This window comes from Balaenoptera physalus, assembly GCF_965194825.1.
Source record: "Balaenoptera physalus genome assembly, chromosome: 11".
NCBI lineage: Eukaryota > Metazoa > Chordata > Mammalia > Artiodactyla > Balaenopteridae > Balaenoptera > Balaenoptera physalus.
In genome coordinates, this window is record NC_138896.1 from 13,692,550 (window position 1) to 13,716,621 (window position 24,072).

The 24,072-nt window shown below is 39.9% G+C and overlaps 1 protein-coding gene across 1 annotated transcript in view; it reads left to right on the forward strand.

Annotated features, from left to right (window-relative positions):
• CAP2 (cyclase associated actin cytoskeleton regulatory protein 2) overlaps positions 1 to 24,072 on the forward strand; it is a 137,658-nt gene that overhangs the window by 5,896 nt on the left and 107,690 nt on the right. The window contains exons 2-3 of the mRNA XM_082415197.1: positions 16,557 to 16,678; positions 20,159 to 20,259. Of these exons, the coding sequence (XP_082271323.1) occupies positions 16,558 to 16,678; positions 20,159 to 20,259 (222 nt within the window). The 5' untranslated portion in view covers position 16,557. The remainder of the gene's footprint in view (positions 1 to 16,556; positions 16,679 to 20,158; positions 20,260 to 24,072) is intronic.

The window sequence follows — 24,072 nt, forward strand, 5'->3', positions numbered from 1 at the left end:
ACTCTTCATCGCAGTGCGCGGGCCTCTCACTATCGCGGCCTCTCTTGTTGTGGAGCACAGGCTGCAGACGCACAGGCTCAGTAGTTGTGGCTCACGGGCCCAGTTGCTCCGCGGCATGTGGGATCTTCCCAGACCAGGGCTCGAACCCGTGTCCCCTGCATTGGCAGGCAGATTCTCACCCGCTGCGCCACCAGGGAAGCCCCAGTTTCTTAGTACTCTTATGGTGCTCTCTGACTGTTCAGAATTCCCGCTGACAACCCTCTGTTCCCTCTCCTTCCACCCTGCTTCCAATGGCCTCTCTCTTCATTAGGACTCCTCCTTCTCAGTGTCTCTTATGAATGGAAGGTGGATGATTATCTAAATAAAGTTCTTCAGTAACTGAAACTTTAAAAAAGAAGTTAGTTAATGCAAATGAGTCTCTACGTATACAGAATTAGGGGTGAGGCTCATTTTTATGCTTCTTACTTTAGGCTGAGAGTCTTCAAACTGGGTGCATTTACTATATGCAAAGACTTCCCTAAGGTCCATGCACATCAGTGTTTGAAGAAAATAAATTTACAAATCTTCATCTTTCGTAAGTGCTTTTTACTTAAGACTGATCTTCTAGAGAGTGGGTTTGTAACAGAGACGCAGGTTCCCTTTCACGCCTCCTTTTCTTTTACAGATACTGTGTTTTCTAAATCTTCGTTAAAACAAAACAAAACAAACAAAAATAACCAACTGAAAGTTCAATCTAATCAAATTATAAACTGATGTTAAAGGGTAAATTTTAAAAGACAATGAAATCATGATTCTCATACATATAAAAAAATTAACATTTAAAAAACATCTTAAAAAATGAGAGAGCGGGCTTCCCTGGTGGCGCAGTGGTTGAGAATCTGCCTGCCAATGCAGGGCACACGGGTTCGAGCCCCGGTCTGGGAAGATCCCACATGCCGCGGAGCAACTAGGCCCGTGAGCCACAATTACTGAGCCTGCGCGTCTGGAGCCTGTGCTCCACAACAAGAGAGGCCACGATAGTGAGAGGCCCGCGCACCGCGATGAAGAGTGGCCCCCACTTGCCGCAACTAGAGAAAGTCCTAGCACAGAAACGAAGACCCAACACAGCCATAAATAAATAAATAAATAATTAAAAAAGAAAAAAAAAAAAAAATGAGAGAGCCAGAAAGGTCTTACAATCAGTTGAAAGGAGACCATTGATGGGAATGCTAAAATAAATTTGCTTAATAGATGTAAACAAGCTTCTTCCACAGTGGGAGAGGGAAGTCCAGTGAAGTTCCACAGGATAAATTTTATTTGCATGCCTATAGACAGTTATTACTTGCTTTACTATCAGTTTTCTACAAGTTAACTTTTTAAAAATTAATTAATAATTTTTTTTTTTTTGGCTGTGTCAGGTCTTAGTTGCAGCATGCAGGATCTTTCATTGTGGCATGCCGGCTTCTCTCTAGCTGTGGCACACGGGCTCCAGAGCACATGGGCTCTGTAGTTGTGGCACATGGGCTCAGTAGTTGTGGCATGCAGGCTCAGTAGTTGTGGCATGCAGGCTCAGTAGTTGTGGCACGCAGGCTTAGTTGCCCCACAGCATATAGGATCTTAGTTCCCTCACCAGGGATCGAACCCACATCCCCTGCATTGGAAGGCAGATTCCCAACCACTGGACCACCAGGGAAGTCCCTACAAGTTAACTTTTATCTCTACAGAGTTGTAGAACAGCCTAGTCATGGACAACAAAAGGCTGAAATAACTCAGGTGGATGCGTAGTTAGCATACTCACTAAATTTCAGTGTTCCCCAATTTTTTCTTACACTGATGATTTAAATGATTTTGATATTTCATCACCATGTGATGTTTAGAATATAACTCAAGGAGTTCAAAAAGTTGAATGACATTTCTATTACAAAATTTCATCCATTTGCATCTCATTATGTGAACAGTTCCAGCATTTACATTGATAAAAACAAAAATTGAGAATCAATGTTCAAGCTTGACTCATTCTAGCAATAAGTATACTCATCCACATGTGCATGAGATAACTGAAAAATAAGAGCGCTCAAAAGAGAGAGGTTTCCAATAAAAAATGCTTTTTATCTACATTTACTAAGTATTTGTCAACATTTGTAATATTTGTGTTATTTTGATAAGTTCATTCTAATAAGAGTTACAGTGGTAACAATCAGAAGAGCACTCTTTTTACCATTGAATTTAAATAAAGAAATATATATATGCTTTTGATGCAGAAAAGTATGATAGGGTAATGAATAAAAGACATTAAAGCATAAAATATGTAAAACTAGGATAAACTCTTATAGGGCAAAAAGAATGGAAATGTAAATTAAAGGAGAAGTATAATCATGCAAAAATTTTTGACTGTCAGAGAGCAGCCTGTTTATGCATTCTTTTAAAATGAATGATGATGAATTTCAATGGATGTATTTCAGCAAGTGATAAAATAGTTTTACTTATACATGTCAATATTTACAGAGTACTGGAAATTACATTCTTCACAATAATAAACATTTTGGTGAAGGCTTTTACATGTCAACCTAAAAATGTGCAAGAGGGATTTACAAATTTCTTTTAGGTTATATACAAATAAGAATTTGAAAATCCCTTTGAGTCTCATCCTGCCTCTATTTTCTGACCAAAAATAAGAGTCTGATATGGTAAACCATTTCTGCAAGTTTAGTGTTGATAAATGAACCAATTCATTGATTGATACAGTGACTCTTTGTTCTACTAGATTTAGAGAAGACATTTAAGAACTAAAATTCGGGGCTTCCCTAGTGGCAGAGTTGTTAAGAATCCGCCTGCCAGTGCAGGGGACATGGGTTCGAGCCCTGGTCCAGGAAAATCCCACATGCTGCAGAGCAGCTAAGCCCGTGTGCTACAACTACTGAGCCTATGCTCTAGAGCCCGTGAGCCACAACTACTGACCCTGTGTGCCACAACTACTGAAGCCCGCACACCTAGATCCCATGCTCCACAACAAGAGAAGTCACTGCAGTAAGCCCACGCACTGCAAGGAAGAGTAGCCCCTGCTCGCCACAACTAGAGAAAGCCCACGTGCAACAATGAAGACCCAATGCAGCCAAAAATAAATAAAGAAATAAATATATTAAAAAAAAAAAACTAAAGTTCTTAATACTTGTGACAGCTCTCCAAAGAGAATGATAGCCCATCACATTTTATTTTTTTCTTCTTAGGCAGTTATATCTTTACTCATCTTTCTTGTTCTTCCCTTGGAGGCAACTCACTAATACATGTTTATGTGTATAATAACCAGACAGATAGCACTCTTTGGATCTGTAAATGTATAGTTTTCACCAAGTTTGGGAAGTTTTGGCCATTTTTTCTTCGAGTATGTTTCCTACCTCAGTCTCTTTGTCCTCTCCTGGAATTCCAGTGACACTAATATTAAACCTTTTAATGTCCCACAGGCTTTTTAGGCTCTGTTCACTTTTTCGTTCACCCTTTTGTCTCTCTGTTCTTTAGACTGGATAATATCTACATCAACTTTATTGACATTTTGCTTTGTCATCTCTGTTCTGCTATTGAGCCCATTCCATGCAGTTTTTACTGTTTATTGTATTTTTCAGTTCTAAAACGTTCACTTGTTTCTCTTTCGTAGGTTCTGTGTCTCTGCTGAGAACTTCTATCTTTCCATTCATTTCAAGAGTGGTCACCATTATTTCCTGGAGCGTAGTTAAAACAGCTCCTGTAAATCTATCGGATAATTCCAACACCTGTGTCATCTTGGGGTTGGCATGTGTTAATTGTCTTTTCCTTTGAGGAGTGATCACAGTTCCCTGGTCTCTTGCATGTTAAATATTTTTTATTGAATTCTGGACATTTTGAGTATTATGCTGTGAGAACCAGGTCCTTTCGAAATGTGCAGTTTTTTGTTTTACCAGGCAATCAAACCAGTTCTGTTTTGCATTCTGTGGGCAGTGGTTCCAACAGCAGTTCATTTTTCAAAGCCTTTGCTCTGCTGCCTTGGGTCCCATGGAAGCACTATTTAGGGGTTAGTATGAGACTTGAGCAGTGGGGCTTGAGCAGAGCTTACGTTGTAGTTCAGTTCTCAAAGCCTTTGAATCTGTCCCACACATGCACAGCTCAGGGGCGAGACTGGGGGTTTGCACTGGTTCATGCACAGCATCAAGGGACCCCCTTCTTTAGCTCTCTCCTCTCTGGGATTCTTCCCACACTCTCCTGCCCCTGTGAGCCTTTTTTTCCCGGTCTTCTGGTCAGAAAGACTGGGTTTCTTTTGAGGTTTTAGCTGCTCACGCTGCTGCAGTATGGTTTCCCCAAGACGGGGGCCATTCTCAGAGCAAAGCACTGAGAGAAAAGTAAGAGGGAAAAATGACAGGGATTCTGCCTACACTCTTTGGATCACAAAGGTCCCTTTTCCCTGCTCCTCCGGCAATAAGACCAGGTTTTTCTTGGAGAAATTTTAGCTGTCTGTGCTGCTGCTTGCTCTTCTACCATGCAGTTCTGTGACTGCAGCCACTCTTGGAAAAGAAAAATGGAAAAAGACAAAAAACAAAAACAAGAAAACAAACAACCCAGACTTCCCTTCACATTCTTCCACTTATAGAGACCCCCTTTCCAGGTCTTCTGGCTGAAAAGAAGAGGGTTCTCTTGGAGTTTTGTTGCTTGCACCCCCTGTGCAGTTCCAACCTCAAGTCAACTCTGAAGAGAAAAGAGGAGAAAGCCCAGAAATGCACTCCCAAATGGGTTCCTTTTTCAAGTTTTGATTGCCCTCCTCAATCCTCCTGCTGTTGTTTATTCTTCAGAGCCAGGAGTTTCTTCTTGCATTTTGCACACAGTTTAGAGATAGGTGATAGTGAGCTTACTCCTTCTGGACTGTCACCGGTAGCCCCTCCTCCTTCCTTATTCCCTTTCCCCTCCGTTTTCCCTACACCCCACAGTTCTTTCCTTTCTTCTTTGCCCTTTTTCTCTCTTTCCTCTTTACTTTGGGCTCCCAGGTCCAAAGAGCAAAAAAGAACTTCTAGTCTTTTGGTGGTCCACAGCTCTAGTTGAAAACTCTGATTTTGTCACAAGTAATAAATCAAAGTCAAGTATGGAAGTAGACCCAGGAGGCTGGAGACACATGAAGTAGCAAAAAAAAAAAAAAAAAGGGCTTCCCTGGTGGCACAGTGGTTGAGAATCTGCCTGCCAATGCGGGGGACGCGGGTTCGAGCCCTGGCCCAGGAAGATCCCACACGCCATGGAGCAACTAAGCCCGTGCGCCACAACTACTGAGCCTGCGCATCTGGAGCCTGTGCTCCGCAACAAGAGAGGCCCGCGCACGGCGATGAAGAGCGGCCCCCACTTGCTGCAACTAGAGAAAGCCCTCGCACAGAAACGAAGACCCAACACAGCCATAAATAAATAAATAAATAATTTTTTTTAAAAAAAGTGTTGAAGGAGAGCTCTTGGGCCAAATTCATCACCTGGCTATTTGAAATCAAATGATCCCACTTGCATTTGTTGAAAATATCCAGGTATAAAATGGGCCCAGCACTTAAGAACTGATTCTCAGAGAGTTACTGGATCTGTTATTCAGTTGTATGTAAATCCTACAATGAATGCTAGAATTTTGAGATTAGAAGGAATTTCAGCAAACCTAGTACCTTCATTATTCCAGAGAGACATGGCATTCTTAATGCAGAAATGACAGTTTAATAAAGTAAAACATTTCTAGTCATGTTATGAGAAACAACTGACTATATGAAATGATATCCCCTTTTATGCTTTCAGTCAATAGTGTTTCTGCAGTTTATTTGCTCTATGGCATGGTCTTAGAAGTATAATGTTTGAGATGTTACCATCATTGTGTCTGGGGGACAGGAGAGGTGGTAACACATGCAGTAACAGTTCACGGGTTGAACACTCACTGGGTACAGATCACAGTGATAAATGCTGTGGAGCTTTCGGAGATAAATTATAAGAATGATACCTGGGCATCCCTTTGTAATTCACAAAGTTCACTTCATCACCTCCTTTAATCTTCCCAAGCATCCTGAGGAAGGTATTATTATTAGGTAGAGCTTCAGGTCCCTACTTGCAGCTGCCAGCTATCGTCTCATATCACTGTCTGCATTTCAAACTCAGATGTCGAGAACTGAGCTCCCATCTTAATTAGCTGCCTTCACTCCCTATCTCCATTTTTATTGGTACCACCCTATCCCGAAGCAAGACATCTAAGACATCCTACCTTCTCCCTTTCCCGCTCAACCCCATTTAATCCATTTAATCCTTTCTCAGATCTTGCCTAGTCTATACCTCCGATCTTCTTCAATCCAGTGTCACGTTCACGGTGAATTCCCAAGTCTCTTCCCAGCTTTATCTACCACTCGTTCTAACTACTCATCAATCCCTTGTTCCTTGTGCTTTCTTAGGTAGCTCCTGGCACATAGTGAATGCTCAATAAGTACTTTCTGGCTGTAATGCCTCCATATCTTTGCACATGCTGGACGTGGGCTCAGAAATGCCTTCCTTACCTTTCTTCTGAACACCACCTCCTCATCCTTTGAGATTTCGTTTAGCCTCCCTACTTCCCAGGGCTCAGTGAGTACCCACCCTTCCTGACCCCCCGCACACATTCCCACGTGCACCTGTAACATTCCTGTACAACTCTGTTGTACTGTTTCCCAAAGCATGGGTCCTTGTACTCTGAAGTGTGCTTCTTAAAAATGTGTATTCCTGGGAATACCCAGAACCACTGAATTATTGCTGGGGGTGGAGTCCAGGAATCTGCATTTAGGAAGCTCCATTTCTCCCCAGTGATTCTGATGCACAGAAGAGAGAAGAGCAGTGAGAACTGTGCTCTATTCTGTCACCTGTCTGGGCCTGTACAGCTGGTTCCGGGAGCGAAGGGTGCGGCCATTCAGAGCAACCTCTGGTTAAGTTTAGTTACCACCTATGACTTTGTCGGGAGATAAGACTGGCAAAGTCCCTCAGACTTAACTGATTTTCAACCATATCTTTATAAAGAGGAACAGTACTTATTTTTGTTTGTTTTTCATAACTTATTAAGGTACAATTTTGCCTACCATAAAATTTGCCCATTTTAAGTGCACAATTCAATAATTATTAGTACATAATGCAACTGCCACCACAATCCTATTTTAGATCATTTCCATCTCTTCAAATAGAAATTTTGTGCCATTTGCAGTAACTCTCCATGCTTCTCCCCAGCCCTAGGCAACCACTAGTCCACTTTCTGTCTCTATGCTTTTTCTAGGTAGTCATATAAATGGAATCATACAATACATGGTCTTCTGGTCTGGTTCTTTCACTTAGCATGGTGTTCTTGAGGTTCGTCCATGTGGTAGCATGTGTCCGTGCTTCATTCCTTTTTATTGATAAAAAAAATTCCACTGTATGGATAGACCACATTTTGTTTATTCATTCATCAGTTGATGGACATTTGGGTTCTTTCCATTGTGTGTGTGTGTGTGTGTGTGTGTGTGTGTGGCTACTGTAAACGATGCTGCCATGAACATTTGTGTACAGGTCTTTGTGTGTGTGGAAATATGCTTTCATTCCTCTTGAGTAGGTAACTACAAGTGGAATGGCTGGACAGCATGGTAAATATGTGGTTAACTTTTTAAGAAACTTCCAACCTTTTTCCACAGCAGTTGCACCATTTTACATTCCCACCAGCAATGTAGAAAGGTTCCAGTTTCTTTACATCCTTACCAGCACTTGTTATTATCTGTATTTTTGGTTGCAGCCATTCTAATGGGTATCTTCACTTCACCTAGTGAATGTATAACCTGGTGGTTACAGATAGAACAGATAACCTAGTGGGCATCTCATCGTGGTTTTGATTTGCATTTCCCTGATGACTTGATGTTGAGCATCTTTACAGGCAGTGTTGGCTATTTGCATATGTTCTTTGGAAAAAATATCTATTCAAATATTTTACCCATTTTTAAATTGGAGTACTTTTCTTCTTATTGAGTTTTAAGTGTTCTTTATGTATTCTAGATACAAGGTGAGCAATACTTTTACTTTATGGAGGGACAAAAGGTCCATGGAAACCCTGCCCAGGCTGTGGTAGCCTGGCCAGCGGGGACTCCATGGTTCTTCTTTTTCCAGTGCCAGGATATGGCCCTTGAGGAACTCCTGGAAGCATCTCTTTGACCTCTACCTCCTCCACGGCCTAAGCAAGAGCAAAAGGGCAGTGTGTGGGCACAGGAATAGAAAGAGTCCCCAACAGCATAGGAGTGTAGAAAGGTGGTTGGAAGGGGGAAGGGATGGAGCACCTTTTCAGTAAAGGGATCTTACCTCACATTTAGCTAAGAGAGCTCCCACTTCATGATGGGAATGTAACAGGGGTCTGTCCTGGTCCCAGTCAGCATTCAGAGTATGATTTTACGTCTTTGTCCTTACCCAGCCTCACCACCCCAAGTCAGGGCACAGCACCAGCCTTCAAGATATACTTAGATGTTCCCTGTGGTCTCAGATTCCACTGGACGCTCTTCTGCTGAAATAGCCCAGTTCCCTGTGTCCTGGTATCCTATAGGGCTGGCTGTCCCCAACAGCCAAACTGTCTGCTCCTCAAGGAAATCATGGTCCTTGAGAATAGAGTCTGTGTCTCATCCACGTGTGTAGCTCCAGCAGCCAGCACAGAACATGGCTCAAAACATATTTGCATACAATTGTCTTAAGTCAGTGAATGAAGAAGAAGGAATGAGTTCATGTATTGGAAGTGAGAAAACTGATACTCAGACAGGTTAAGTGATCTGCCCAGAGTCACACGGGTTGTCAGTTAAGTGATTGGGTCTCAAATTAAGATTCTCTGATGCCAAAAATGCTTTTTCCACCACATCAAGCTATGAGTCCCAGCCTCTTATCTTCAGAGATTCTAACTTAGAGGAGAAATATTTATACTACAAGACTGAGCAGGGACGGTTCTGAGGAGTGATGCCACCAGCATGGAGAGGGCAGCTGGGATGAGGAGGTAGTTTCTATATGTGGTTTGTTTATGTTACCCTTCTGTACTCTACTCTTGATTTGATGGACATGACAGGAAGTAAATACCTCAAGGGAGGTTATCTCTGATTTGTGGGACAAGGGATGACCTCTTGGAGGGTTGGGATTCGGAGAATGGGTGCAGCAGTGCCTAGAAGGGCCCTGGAAGAAGTGAAAATGGCAGAACTGTAGCAGAGAAGAGAGATTGGGGGCCTTCCATTTGGGAAGGGGTGAGTTGTCTCTGTGACGGGCTCTTAGGAACCTGGTGAGGGGTGGAGCTGGGGTGAGGGCCTTTGAAAATCAAGATGAAGTGTGCTTTTTTCTCCGCAGTGGAACATAGAGGCTTTATAGGAATCAACTGGCTAATCAGGATCTCATATATATTTTCTACAGTTCTGTGAAAAATTGAAAGTGTTCTTTTACTTGTATGACTCTCTGCTCTCTTCTATTCTGATTACACTGTTTCAAAGCTCAGAGACTCTTGAAACTTCTTTGCAGTAAAAAGAAAATGGTGGCTTTTTTTGCTGTTTGTGAGAAGCGGGCACCAGAAATTCCTATAGGAAACTAAGGGAAAGATACGAAGGCGGGTACCTTGGCGATGTGAATGTGTCTCTTAGTGAAATAACTCCCTGGCTTGACTGAGCAGGACCTGCTTCCAGCCCCCTCCCACTACAGCTGGGCAGAATATGTATTTTAATCACTTCTGATTTTCTAGATTATGAGCATTTGCTTAGCAGTTAGTGAGGACTAACTTAGTGAATAAAACAGGCATGTTCAATGAGCCAGTCAGTGAACGAACGAATAAATACCATGGTTTGTGTCTTTTATACTGTATAATATTACCCTAATTAGTAATAGTGAATCACAGGATCACTCCCCCCAGTGACTGGTAGTTTCCAGAGAAAAGAAAGAAGGTAATTGATATAGTCTCAATAAAGACAAATAACAAACTAGGAAAGTCTGGTGTGATGATAGTTTAACAAATATTTTTGAACGTGGGTGCACTTACAGAGAAAGTGGTCCATTGTGATTATACTGTGCAGAGAGCTCACATATAAGCCAGCTGCCCCGCCTTACCATGAGACATTCTTCAATTTCCTGTCCTTCAGGTCTATTTTCTATTTAATCTTAGGCTTGTGATTTTTGGAATCCCTTGGGTCTGTGTTTCCCTTACAGAACCAGGGGAGAAACTCACCACAATTATTTCTGCACCTTTGGCCTAGTGAGAACTTGAAACCAGCAACCTGGAAGACTTAGCTCTTTTATTAACCTGAAAATGTTAACCAAAGGAGCATTTACGAGTTTTATGAATTTGCCATGGGAAGTTTACAAAACTCTTTGGACAATGTGGAGTTTTTAAAAATTTGAAGCCCTAAAGCAAGAGGAGCTATGGAAAGCCCAAATGTTCACATTAGGGGGAGCAAGGGTACTCTTTGAAATCGCAGGAGGAAGCCACTGAGGGTTTCAGTGGGAAAAACTAATCTAGTATCTCCTTTTATTATTTTTTAATTTTTAAACGTTTAAATAAACTTATTTATTTATTTGTTTTTATTTTTGGCTGTGTTGGGTCTTCGTTGCTGCGCATGGGCTTTCTCTAGTTGCGGCGAGCGGGGGCTACTCTTCGTTGCGGTGTGTGGGCTTCTCATTGTCCTGGCTTCTCTTGTTGCAGAGCACGGGCTCTAGAGCGCAGGCTCAGTAGTTGTGGCGCACGGGCTTAGTTGCTCCATGGCGTGTGGGATCTTCCTGGGCCAGGGCTTGAACCCACGTCCCCTGCATTGGCAGGCAGATTCTTAACCACTGCGCCATCACGGAAGCCCTAGTATCTCCTCTTAAATGGAAATTTCTCCTGTGAAAATCTGGCTTTCCGCCTGATCTAGGATTATGCCAGTGAGTGGGCAGGTGAGGGAAAGGCAGTGAGTGGTAGCCAATTAATTAGTCAATCAAAAAGTATTTATAGAATTCTCCATGTGTGCGGCAGCATGCAGACTCAATGGGAGATACAAAGAAAGTAAGATACAGCCTCAGCCCATGAAAAGCTAGGACTGGTCTCCTTGGGAGGCAAGGTGTGCATGTGCTAGCAGAAAAGATGGCACGAGGCAGTATTTTAATTGGGCAGTCTGTCTTGTAGATACCAAGTGTGTAATACAAATTGGCTGTTATTCTGGGCTTATCACCATTTACTCTGTGCCATGGGGTGTCAACTGTTCAAAAGCAGCTATGAAAGCTGCTTTTATAACTGGTTAGACTGAGGAGTTAGGGCCTTAGCAGACTCCTTGCCACTGAGCATAAGATGGTTTGGTTGAGAAAGTATGAAGGATGAAGGATTGTTTTTTTTTCCAAAAATGGTTCCACAGAGATTATGCTTGTGTCCTTCTCAGAGGACTATTTAAAAGCAAAAGAGTCATTATAAAAATGTTCAGGGGGGAACTTTGTGGCTACAAAATTACTAATTACCTAGCAAAATTTTTATTTTATAGTAACCATTACACACACGGACTTGAGAAAACTCTTTTAGAAATGTTGGAGGAATAAGTACTTGGAAGAGGAAAGTGAAATGTTGAAAAAAAAATAATAAGGGTGTACTGACCTGAAGTTTTCAGCTAGTCATTTCCATTAGCCAGATCTTCTAGATGATTGCTTAACGTTTCAAGTACACGAAAACTTGATGTAGTGGTATGTAGACCTAACTATTCTCATAAGAGCAGTGCAAGATGGGATATCTTCATGACAGTAGCTAACATGTTTGTCACTGACCACGTGCCAGATTTTTTATGTTTTTACATGCATATTTATAGCAATCCTATGTACAGGTAGTACAAAGCAAACCAAAATTAAGCTCTTTTCCCAAAGTCCCCTAGCTAGTAATTCCAAAGCCAGGGCCCCTCTATACTACCCCAGTTAAATATAAGCAAAACAATTGAGACCTTATAAAAAAGGTTTGAAAGTGTGGGGAACTCTCCCTTTCTGAAAACTGCTGTGAAAAAGGATAGAAATACTGTTTCTCTTCATGCTTTAAGTGTAGTCATTGGACTCTGGACATAAAATTGGACAATGTTAGGGACTAAATATCTGTAATTTAACAATGGGTTTTATAAGATGACCAGTGAAGCAAAAAAAAAAAAAAAAATTTTTTTTTAAACAATGACAGCTACCTTTTTTCCTAGGAAATTGTTTCTAGAACACCTTATTATTCCAAGACAGTATATGAGAAAATACTGATTGGCTATATTCTTATTGAAGTGTATGAAGTTTTTGTAAATGTATTCAGTTGATGTGAGAGAAGTTTGAATTTTAAATATTTAGAATGCTAACTTCTTTATTTGAAAAAAACAAACTTGTTTTATAAACTCACCCACAGACAAACAATATGCAATTGCCCGTTCTCCAGTCTTTTCTACCCTCTTGAAAATCACTTATAGGAAAATGTTTGATCAACAACAAAACATATTACCATGAAAGTTCAAAACACTGGGGATAAAGAGTAGATCCCCAAAACTGGGGATAAAGAGAAGATCCTCCAGAGAGGAGAACACAGGTTACGTCTAAAGGATGAAGAATCAGAATGGCTTTGAACTTCTCAACAGTTGCCTAGGAAGCTAGAAGAAAATGGAGTGAAGCCTTTTAAATTCTGAGGAAAATTTCCAACCTAGAATTCTACACTCAGCCAAACCAGCAGTCAAAATATAGATATTTTCAGACTTGTAAGGTCTCAAAAAAAATTGACCTTTCATGTACCTTTTTTCAGAGGATAATACTCTTCCCGGTTAAAGTGCCCCAAGAAAGAGGATGATACAGAATCCAAGAAACAGGTGATCCCACACAGGAGGGAGGGCAGGTGGAGGCAGAGCCCAGGTGACAGGTGTGCAGCAGGCCTGCAGAGCAGTCTTGCAGTTCGAGTGATTCTCCAGGAGAGATGCCTCTGAGAAGAAAAAGCTAAGAGAATTCCAAATGTGTTTGGCCCTTTGGAAAGGAGACTTACACAACTGGGGGAAGAACTTGGAGATGAGTAATTATTTAAGTACAAAGAAAACTGAGAAGCTGCAACGACACGGCTCTAGGAAAACAGGTTGTGCAAAACATGGAAGACGATCGTAGCCTACCTCATGACTCGGCTATGAATGATCGTAATTATGTTAGTACTGATGATTGGTCACACAATAATTGTGATATAACGCTATTGGGAGGAGGGGACAAGAGGAAATATGCATTAATGTGCTGGTGGCGATTGGGCAATAGAAGAGCATAACCTCATGTTTTTGGTGGGAACTCAATGGATAATGCCTAAAACTGAAGAAAATAAACAAGACAGAGATAGAACCATGCTATTCAGAGATAAGGAGGTAATTACTAAAAGAAACAGCTAAAATAATTGAACATGGTTGACTCTCAAGACAAAGAATGAAAGGAGGCAGTCAGGGGACTGCTGTGTTTTTGTGATAAGCCTTGTAGAACTACTGACTCTGTAAATTCTGTGCGTTCTTTGATTAAAAAAAAATACTTAAAAAAAGAAAGGGGGAAATTCAAATAAAAAAATGACAAGGATGAGTTACACTTCCCATTATAAAGAAACTCAAAATACTCAAAAATTAATACAAAACAAGGAATTAAGATTAATCTCAAGTATAATTTCCTAAAACATTAAAAAGAGAAAGTCATGAAATTCTACGTTCCTCTCCCTTTTTCTTTCCACCCATCCTCACACTCTGGTCAAATGTTTGTGTTTATTCTCGATTAGCTGTACATTATAGGGGAACTTCAGCTTGGGGTTGCCTTCTACTTGAATAGGACGACTAGGAAATCTGGAGGCCAAGTTTGAGCTGCATCATCTAACCCAGTCTCTTGATTCTCCAGCTGTGTATCTGGCTTCTCTTTGCTTCTCCTCAGATTCTTAGAACTTCTTACATCCAGCCATCCTGCCATATCCCCCTCCTCTGCTGGCTTCCTGATCCAAGCTCATCTGTCCACCTGGCCCTGACTCATTCCTTAGCCTGACCTTGCTGCCTACATTTGCTTTGACTGCCCTATCCATTTCCTCAGCCTAATTCTTAATTCCTGGCTCCCACCTCCTCATCCGAACTTGGCTAAATCCACTTTGGAAAACCAAGGCGAATGGAACTGCCTGGGAAGAATTTGGAGAATCCACAGCTCTGTCCTTTCTTCATTCTTGAGAGCCTGGCTGGCAGCTGAGGGCACATGTGGGGGGAAGTGTTTGTGTGTGTGTTTGTGTGTGTGTGTGTGTGTGTGTGTGTGTGTGTGTGTTGGGAGAAGAGGGCACAGCTGTCTTGGACTGTGTCATTTTCCCTGGGAATGCTAATGTGTATTTTTGATATCCTGGTATAGTCTTTCTTTTATTTGTTCTTCCGTGTCTCTTAGAAACTGTTCTAAAATTTAAAACCCAGAGGCATCTTTCCAACTTGCATGAGCTGTATTTTGACCTCTTAAGAGGCTGTGGCCAGACTTCAGCTCCTGGTGATTTTACATGAAGTGACATCTGATTCGCTTTTAGACTGCATTCCACACCAATCTGCCCAGCCCTGCAGTTTATGGGCTCACTCCTGCTGTCTTTCAACATATGGAGCGCTACTAGATAGTGTGAGTTTGAGTCTTGTCAAGGAGGCTGATTAAGCCACAGGCAGGGACAGCAGTGCTGTGTGTGAAATGTACCAGGCCTTGCTGAACAGCTCTGGGAGTGGCTGGAGGTGGTCGGTGCTTCTCTCCCGGGGGACAGGGAGCTTGCTAACAAAGCAAACACATTTTTTTCTATCACGGGCTAGGTCTATGGTGGTAACATTTGGCACGTTGAGTAACAGGGAACATAGATAACTGTGAACAGATGGGCAACTATTAAAAGATTTGAGGGGCTTTTATCATTTCTCAATTGGCCTTCACCTACCTACAGGATACCCAGTTCCCTTGTAGGATTACGTAAAGAATTCAATTAAATTTCTTCTTCCTTTTTTTTTTTTTCTTCAATTGCAATGGAAGCAAAAGCTCTGACGTTAAGAGGAAAAGAATAGATGAGAAACTTCTAATTTTGAATCCCCTTGGGATTAGATGCTGATTTCAGCTGCGCAGAGAACACTGCCCCATATTTTGAAAGAAGAGCTGCTGGCAGTTTCAGAGGAGATGACTTTCCAAAATAGACACTGAACTCTCCCATCCCTATCTGGTGACCATCTGACATTTGGACACAGAGCCATCCACATGTTTTGATACGTATAACCTTGCTTTTAAAAACGGCAATGGCAAGTCATTATTATGCTTAAGCTCAAAACTAGCGGAATACAAAATACAAAAGAGAAATGCATTACCTCGTTCCCAGCAGCAATAGAAAATATTTACACATCTTAGAGCAATAAAATTTCTCCATACCCTGGGGCAGTGTTGTCTCTGGTGCAGGAACATGCTAGTCCTGTTTGGCTCAGAACGATACTAGGAAAGTTCATAAGAGTGAGAAGGACTCTGGACACTGATTAAGATGAGGCATGTTTCCCTCTCTCTGGAGCAGCAGTCTGATTTTGCCCAAACCAGTCATAGGTTGGTATGGTCAGAGTTATGGTACCTGTACACTGGATCTCATGAACCTGGCCAAATTCAATTGGGTTCCATTCATCAGAGGTGGCCTTAATAACATTACAATCGAGGGCCAATAATTTTAAAGTACTTGTTCTCAAGCTACTCAGCGTAGCTATCTATAATAAAATATGTTTGGAAGCAGGAAGGATAGATAACCAGCCCCACTTTTATTCTCAGTCCCTTAGCTTCAAAACCCATTTATCCCAGCCAAGAGTGCTGGGTAAATGAAGATCCCTGTGTCCAAAAACAACCCCACCTAAGACTAAATTTTTTCTAGAAATAACTAGCAGCAAAGGGAAATAACCATTTTTATTATTTTATATTAAAACTTCCACCATTCAGAATAATTGTAATTTAAAATAATTCATCAACAAAAGTGCTGGAACAAATTATAATAAGTAGAAGCCAGCTCTTGGAGGGGATGGCCTTTGTTGCCTGCTAAGTGATGCAGTTTGATAAACTCGTACTTCTGTGCCAGGCTCTTTGGTTTAAGGTAATTGCGTAAACAAGGATTATCGGTGGGTTTAGTGTCCCCTGGAGAATTATACTTTAACAGAAAGAATTATTGGAAATAGTTAAAATATGCTGTCACCATTTAGCAGAAATGTTGGTAATATATGTTCAGAGGCTTTTAAGTAAATGCTATGTATAAATTGTATCATAGAACAAAGACATCCAAGGAGACAGTTGATCATGGTGTAAAGAGAATGAATATTTGTGTATTGCAATATGAGGCTTGTAAACATCACTGAATTGAATAGAAAATAAGCTCAATATAATTTGTTATTTTTTTCTGCCCCTAGTTTTATGGGTTTTTTTTTTTTTTGAATTTCACCTATTTTCCTGACATGTAGAAGTACTCTCTAGGTAATTAAAGCCATAGCCATTCCGAATAATTTCTGTTTTCCTTCTTGCTGATGTTAAGTTTAATGGTGTCAGCTTGCTAATCCTTCCTGATACTCACATGGCCTCCGTTTGTGCCGGTGTTTTCCTAGGATGGCAGAGATGCAGGGGCTCATGGAAAGACTGGAGCGGGCCGTTGGTCGACTGGAGTTGCTGTCTGCAGGGTTACACCGGCCTCCTGGGGACTGTGGGGAAATGAACGGTGTCAGCGGAGGTAGGGCCACAAACTGTTGTCATTACTGATCTCTATGTGGGTCACTTAATTTTGTCCCCATCATTTAGTTCTCATGAAATATTTCTATCAACTTTAACTCCCCTACTCCTTCCTTTATATGTGACCGTGACATTAACCAAATGCAAGCGATCCCTGAAAAAGAGAAAGAGAAAAAGAAAAAAGTCTCAACCCACAAGCCACAAAAATTTCCTGTATCTGCGCATGTTAAGAGCATAATCCATGAGCCAAATGTCATTATTCTTTCGTTTTAATGTTTATGCTGCTCTTCCACACTCAGTGACTAAATATATAAGTAATTATCAACAAGAAACTAATGTTCCTTATTAGAATGTAAATTGGAAGGAATTATCATTCTGCACATTTTAATTTTAAAGAGAACAAGTCATTAAATTTAAGAACTGAAGTTTTAAAGGAAGAGAGTCTGATGTGAAGCCAAATATTACTTCGATGTAACATGACCACATCACATTGTTTTACTTTTGCCTATTCCTCACCAAACACGTTTTTTAAATTATATGCTAATACCACACTTTTTAAAAAAGATTTTATAAATTATGTGATCAAACATACAAAAAGTTAACTACTTCTTTAAAAAAAAATACCATGCACGGCCAGCTCTCTAAGTTATCTACAGTAATTTTTCCAACTTCTTCTTCTCTAAGGTTGCAGAATTAGCAAATAAAAATACAGGGTATCCAGTTAAATTTGCATGTCAGATAAACTACATTCTTTTTTTTCTTTTTGGTTAGAAGTGTGTGGGATATACTGCATGATACACACTTATTCAAAAATTTATTCACTATTTATTTGAAATTTAAATTTAACTGGGCGATCTGTATTTAATTTGGCAACTCTATTCTTGTCTCACACACATTTCCTCCTTATCTGACCCATTTTGAATTTTGTCAGGCTTTTGGGGCTTGAGAAAAGCCTTGGGGAGGAGGGGGCTTCAAAAAAAGCTTTCACCAGGCAAGAGCCACATGGGTGCTTCTAGAATTTCAGGCGTATTTGGAGCTGTGCCTTGTATTACGTGCGCTGGGACAAAAATTACTGTGTGAGCACAAATACACAGGCTGGTTTTTTTTCTCCCCCCGACTCCGAACGTAATGCTTTGAATGAATTGAAAGGGGGTGTTGTTTAAAGGAAAGCTGCCAGGGGCCTGTAAATTTTTTCCGCATCAAATGAGACATATCTATGATTTCATTTTAAGCCTCTTTTTGTTAACTATGGAGTTGGTATATGAGATTCAGTAGACTTTATTTGTAAGAAAATATTTTCATATTCTCTTTAGTAACTTTGTTTCCTTACGCCTTTGGCATCAGGTGATCAAAAGACATTTCTCTGAGATTGCTGCCCACAAATATAAAGCCTGTGAATACATAAAGTTAAAATCCAACTCCCAGGAGACTGTGTAGTGTTGCTGAGTAAAGGGAAAAAAAAAACTCCAATAATTTGAACCTCACTTACACAAAGAGGTAAAGACACTTTGTACTTTCTTCAAAAAAAAAAAGAAAATTAATAAGCTAAGCAAAATTGGAAGGCATATAATTAAATTACTTAAGTATTTAAACATATATTTTCTAATATAACAAATCATTCCAAACCAGTTATTAAAGTAAGTTATCTTAAAACAACTTAGCCAGCAATTTATTATCCTATTGATAATATGAAATGAAGAAGGATAATTAGTAAAATGTCTGAATGATATTCATCCTTAAAACCTTTTACTTATCCTAAACAACATCACTTCCGTTTCTTCTTAATTAGTCAGTTTTGGTGATTTCCTAAATTCTATTTTTAACAATTCCTTAAGGACAACCTCTCACCTTAAATGTAAACCATCACCATTACAATGATGTTGTAACTAAAGTTAATTTTTTTTTAATTTAAAAAGAAACTTTTAGAAGGAACCCAATCCAGTACAAATCCATAGTATGCACAGATCAAAGAACTGCCTTATGAGACTGTTGTTATGATGTGTTTTATAATGTGTTTTCCCCCCACCCTGACAATCAGGTGAGTTTGACTCAACAGTTGAAGAAATATTTTCATGCCTGCCAATTGACAAGCACTATGACAGGTGCAGGGGAATCTAAGATGAATTATACACAGTCCTAATCCTCCAGAATCTTTGGTCTCGATGCATTACTATTCAGGGCCTCACATGCTTTGACTAAGAGTTGCTCAAAGGCTGTAGGCTAGGGAGAAAGACAAGTCATTAAAGGCTGCCTGGAGGAGGTGTGAGCAGAGCTGACTGATGAAAGGAAATTGATACTCCCTTGCATCGTTGTCCATGCTGCTACGTAGAGGCCTCCATCGCATTTGAAGAGCTTTCTCCCACTTTAAACACCCAGCAGAGACCTCTCAGACCTCTCCCATGGCAACAAGCAGGCTTATCTGTTTCCAGATGGATCCATAAGGAATCTTCGGGTTTACACCCCTTTTATGTTATAGGAGTTGGTACATACGGCATTTTGAACTTTAGGATAAGTCAGCTTCAATACCCTGCTTAGAAGTTAGACCGTAGGTGCAAAGAACTGTAAACAACTGTTTCTATCACTCTTTTGGCCTGTGAAAATGGGCAAGTGGGAACCAGGGAAAAAGAAGGAGGCTTTATCCTATGCGTTTATGAGCATGGATATTCCTGTCCAGTATAAGAAAGGGACTCCTAAGTTTGGGTTTGGATTTTAATAGCCTGTACTGCTGAATTTCTCAATATTATCTTTCTCAATATTAGGGATATGCAATCAGGGACTTAGACTAAAATTTTTTTTTGTTAATTAAAAAGCAGGGAAAGAAATGCAGAGCACACCAGGTTGGGCCATTGTCACTTCAGCTTTTACAGTAATTTGGCAGATCAGCATTCACTATGGATTAGCTCACCAGGCATGTTTATGCCCACCTAGCTGTCTCTCCTCCCCTTGGGAAGTGAAGAAGGAACAAAATGCGTGAAATCAGCTTGCTTTTCCTACTTGCCCAGACTTCGTTATTACCTTTTAATTGTCCTGAGTAATCTTGGTAACTGTTTGCAAGGTGGTTATAGCACCTGGACAGGTCTGTGTAGAAGAACGTACACTGGCTTTGGATTCATAAGGCGTGTTCAGTTTTTGGATCTGCCACTTATTTAGTATAGAGCTTTCAACAAGTCATGTGTTCTGTTTGCATCTTCATTTCCTCATCAGTCAAAGTGTGATAGCGCTACTTACCTCATGGGTTTGGGGGAGAATCAAATGAAATTATGTAGGTGAAAGTGCTTACTCTGAAGGATGAAAAATAGGAAAACACTGTTTTCTTGAGCCATTGAGAAGTGTTTAATAAGTACATATTGGGTGAATGAATGACTTAGTGAATAGGAAGAGAATGATATGAATGACATTAAACTTCCATACTACTTATGGCAAAGTAGTACCAGCTTTTCACTAAACTACCAGGGAATAACAGAATGTTCTTTTTCCAAAGGTGTGGCACCCTCAGTGGAGGCCTTTGATAAGCTGATGAACAGCATGGTGGCTGAGTTTTTAAAGAAGAGTAGGATCCTGGCTGGTGACGTTGAGACTCATGTGAGTACTTTTCTCCCCCGTTCTCTGTGGAAAAGATGACTGCTATTAAAATTTTTTTAAAACAATGATCATAACAAGGGTTGGTGAGGGAATGGAGAGATTGGGACTCTTGTGCACTGCTGGCGGGAATGTAAAAGGTGCAGCCAGCATGGAAAAGAATATGGCGATTCTGTAAAAAATTAAAAATGGAACTATCATATGGTCCATCAATTTTACTTCTGGCTATATACCCAAAAGAATTGAAAGCAAGATCTCAAAGAGATATTTGTATATCCATGTTCTTAGTAGCATTATTCACAATAGCTGAAGGGTGGAAGCCACCCAAGTTTCTGTTGACAGATGAATGGATAAACAAAATGTGGTTTGTACATACAAAGGAATATTATTCAGCCATAAAAAAGGAAATTCTGACACATACGAAAACATGGATGAACCTTGAGGACATTATGCTAAGTAAAATAAGCCAGTCACAAAAAGATGCTGTATGATTTCATTTATCTGAGGCATCTAGGGCAGTCAAACTCATAGAAACAGAAAGTAGAAGGGTGGTTGCCAGGGCCTAGGGAGAGGGAGAAAAATGGGAACTTGTTTAATAGGTTTAGAGTTTTAGTTTTTCGATGCAAACTAAACTCCAGAAAGAATTCTGGGGATCTGATGCACAACAGTGTGAATATACCTAACACCACTGAACTGTACACTTAAAAACGGTTAATATGGTACATTTTATGTTGTGTGTATTTTACCACAATTTTTTTAAAAAGTGCAGCCTGAGGAAAAGCAAAGTCATAGCATTCGATAATCTCTGGATCGGTAGAGACTTTTCATGATATCTAGGCCAGCCTCCCAGTTTTAGACACCTTTTGTGCATTTTTAAATGTTTAGCATCCTCCCTGAGGCTAGTTGTTATTTGCATGCATTTTATGAAAATCTAAAGTAAAAGCCAAACCAATTAAAAACCTAAAAGAGATTTATCACCAGGTTCTTCTTATTTATTTACCTTTGTTTCTTGCAAAGGATTGAATTCCACATCCATCTGCTTGTAGATTTCTCGGCAATGAGAGAGTCCTGGCAAAATCACTTTTAGTATAGACTCACGGAAAATCTGATTCTTGGATAAAGTTGTGGTTTGTGGTTAAAAACAAACAGACAAACAACAACAACAACGACAACAAAAACGTATAAAGGGATTCTCCTTCCCCAATTAGACTTTATATGCAACACTCAACACCAGTCTTCCAGGGGATCTGGTGACTCAGGTTATACCATTGGTTCCAGATTTGTAATTAAATAGGTGCTTATCTCATCACATTTGCAATGTATTTGTTCACCACATCTAAGAAAAATGAAGATTCTTCTCATGGCCTCCATTTTTATTAAACATACCTGCTGAAATACTCATTGGCAAAAGAGAGGAAGCGCTGATGTACAGGAGTTCTAGAAAAGTCTGTGTAGTAAGACATATTCACTTCTAATGTATCACAGAGCTCTAGAATTGCTCTGGTCTATTCTTGAGCTTGATGTTTTTGTTTACAGAAACCTGGTCTGTAGTAAGGTAGTGGCTGAGCTTCTTATACTGAGTCATGATAGTACCCGAAAGCTAACATATAAAATGGAGTATTACCCCCAATACACTTAATGAGATTCTTGAATGATTAAAGAACAGTTTACTCTCTTGAACACTGTTACAATAATTATTATATCACTGTTGTTACCATTAATATTGACGTTATGCTTCTGAGGTATACAGTACATTATAATTCTTATTAGTAATAGCTCACAAAATTCTATGTAATTTTTTTTACTGGGGAATAATGAAGCCTGTAAATATGTATATTTAACTTGGCATTTAAGAAAATGTAGGGTTTGCATACTAAGTAAGTCTCTTCAAGTTACATAGTAAACAGTTCCTTTAAATTCCTTTTAGAACAAAGTGAGTTATAAATAAAGTGTAGCTTGATTTATATTAAGTTTTTTCTTCTCTCCACTCATTAGCCTGAGAACAGTATGACGCAAAGGAAGGAATATTCTCAATAATAAATATGTAACGCTCAAAGAAATTTATGTTTTTCACTAATTAGTTTTTTAAAAAGGAAGGAAGGAAGGTGGGGAAAGAAAGAAGGAAGGAAGGAAAGAAAGAGAAGAGAAAGAGAGAAAAACACTTGTCATCCGAAAATGTAGACTCTGGTTCTACAACACAAAGAAAAGTACAGGCAGCTATCGTCCATCTGCCCATTACTTTAATACGTTAAACAAGTAGTTTATTTTTTCTCTCTTATAGAACCATGTGTCACTGACATTAAGCTTGCAGCTGCTGCCTCTCACATAAGCCAGAAGTGAGGGTTGAACTTTGTTCCAAGAACACACCTGTTGCCTAGGAAAAAAAACCCCACATACCTGATTGTACAGTATGGAAATTTGAGAACGACACAAATGTGCATCATGTTAAATCCTGTCCCTCTGCTTAAAAGCTATTTCACAGATACTAATAATGAATAAGGGCAGCCGAGCTATGATTTAACGTCTGTCTTGATGTGTTGGCTGCTGGTTGGGCTTAATTTACTGAACACTCAATAGTCTATTGACAGAACAGACCACAAAAAAGGGGAACTAATAGCTACAATTAGGAAGCTCTGCTGAACCGAAGAACATAACAGGTTTAGAAAAGATTAGATCTTGTAAAGCCTTCTTGTATGCAACGTAAACCGAAGGGCTTATATAAATTACCCTCCAACCCAGGAACACTGACACAGCTTGCGCCCTTTTTAAGAAATAATAAACAATGCATACTTTTATAATAGATGTTTAGGGTAAATATAGTCCTCAATGTCAAAGGAAAGGATCCCCTAGAAACTGGGCCTACAGAATTCTAAGCCCTTGGTCAGCTGTCATTTACCCTTAAATGGAGGACTGTGATTTTTTTTTTTTTTTTTTTTTTTACAAAGCTGTCCTGTTGCTATTCATGGTATATGGAACTAATCTTGGGTCTATTTCTAAATGATTTGACAATCATGAAACAACTGCAAATCATGTAGCTCTTCCTAACTCAAGCCCTTTTTGGAGATTTATAGAATTTACATTTTAATGTTTGTAAATGTCTGGAACATTTATTTCTTATCACGATTAAAATGGATAAAAAAGAAATATTCTTTTATTAATTGTTCAGTAAAAATGGGAGAATCACATTTTTAACAAAAGGGCAATAAAATTCAACAAAAAAGTATAACGCTACACATGGTAGGGTTAAATCGCACTGCACAATATTATGTCCTTGAGTTCCTGGACTTTATAAAGGATGAACCTATTTAGACAATTATTATAGCCGTACTTTTGATGGGTCGTGATTACTCTTCTAAATGTTCCTAGGATTTGTTATATACTTAAATCATCTACAAAATATCTTGTTCATTTTATGCCCCGCTGGTTGGGTGACATGTCCAAAGGGTGGGAAAATAAGAATGATCTCTTCTTGTTTGTATTTGGATTTTAGAGCTGGCTCTTTCTTTTTATAGAGTGACCTTAAACTAGTCCCTTACCCTTCTCAGTAATGAGACTGGACGACATCATTTCCAAGGGCTGTCAGAGCCCCTTTGAGTGACTCACCCGTTGTCTCATGTGAAAAGCATGAGGGAGTTAGTTACTCAGTTGCCAGATGAAGAGCTTGAGACAGAGCAGCAGCATCACCATTAAAAACAAACAAACATCTTGCGCCGTGCCAGGGAAAGTACCTCAGTCATCTGAACCTGCAAAGCAGGCCGCAGGAAACATGTCAGAAAAAGCATACACAGAACACTAAGGACAGCATATCATCCTGCT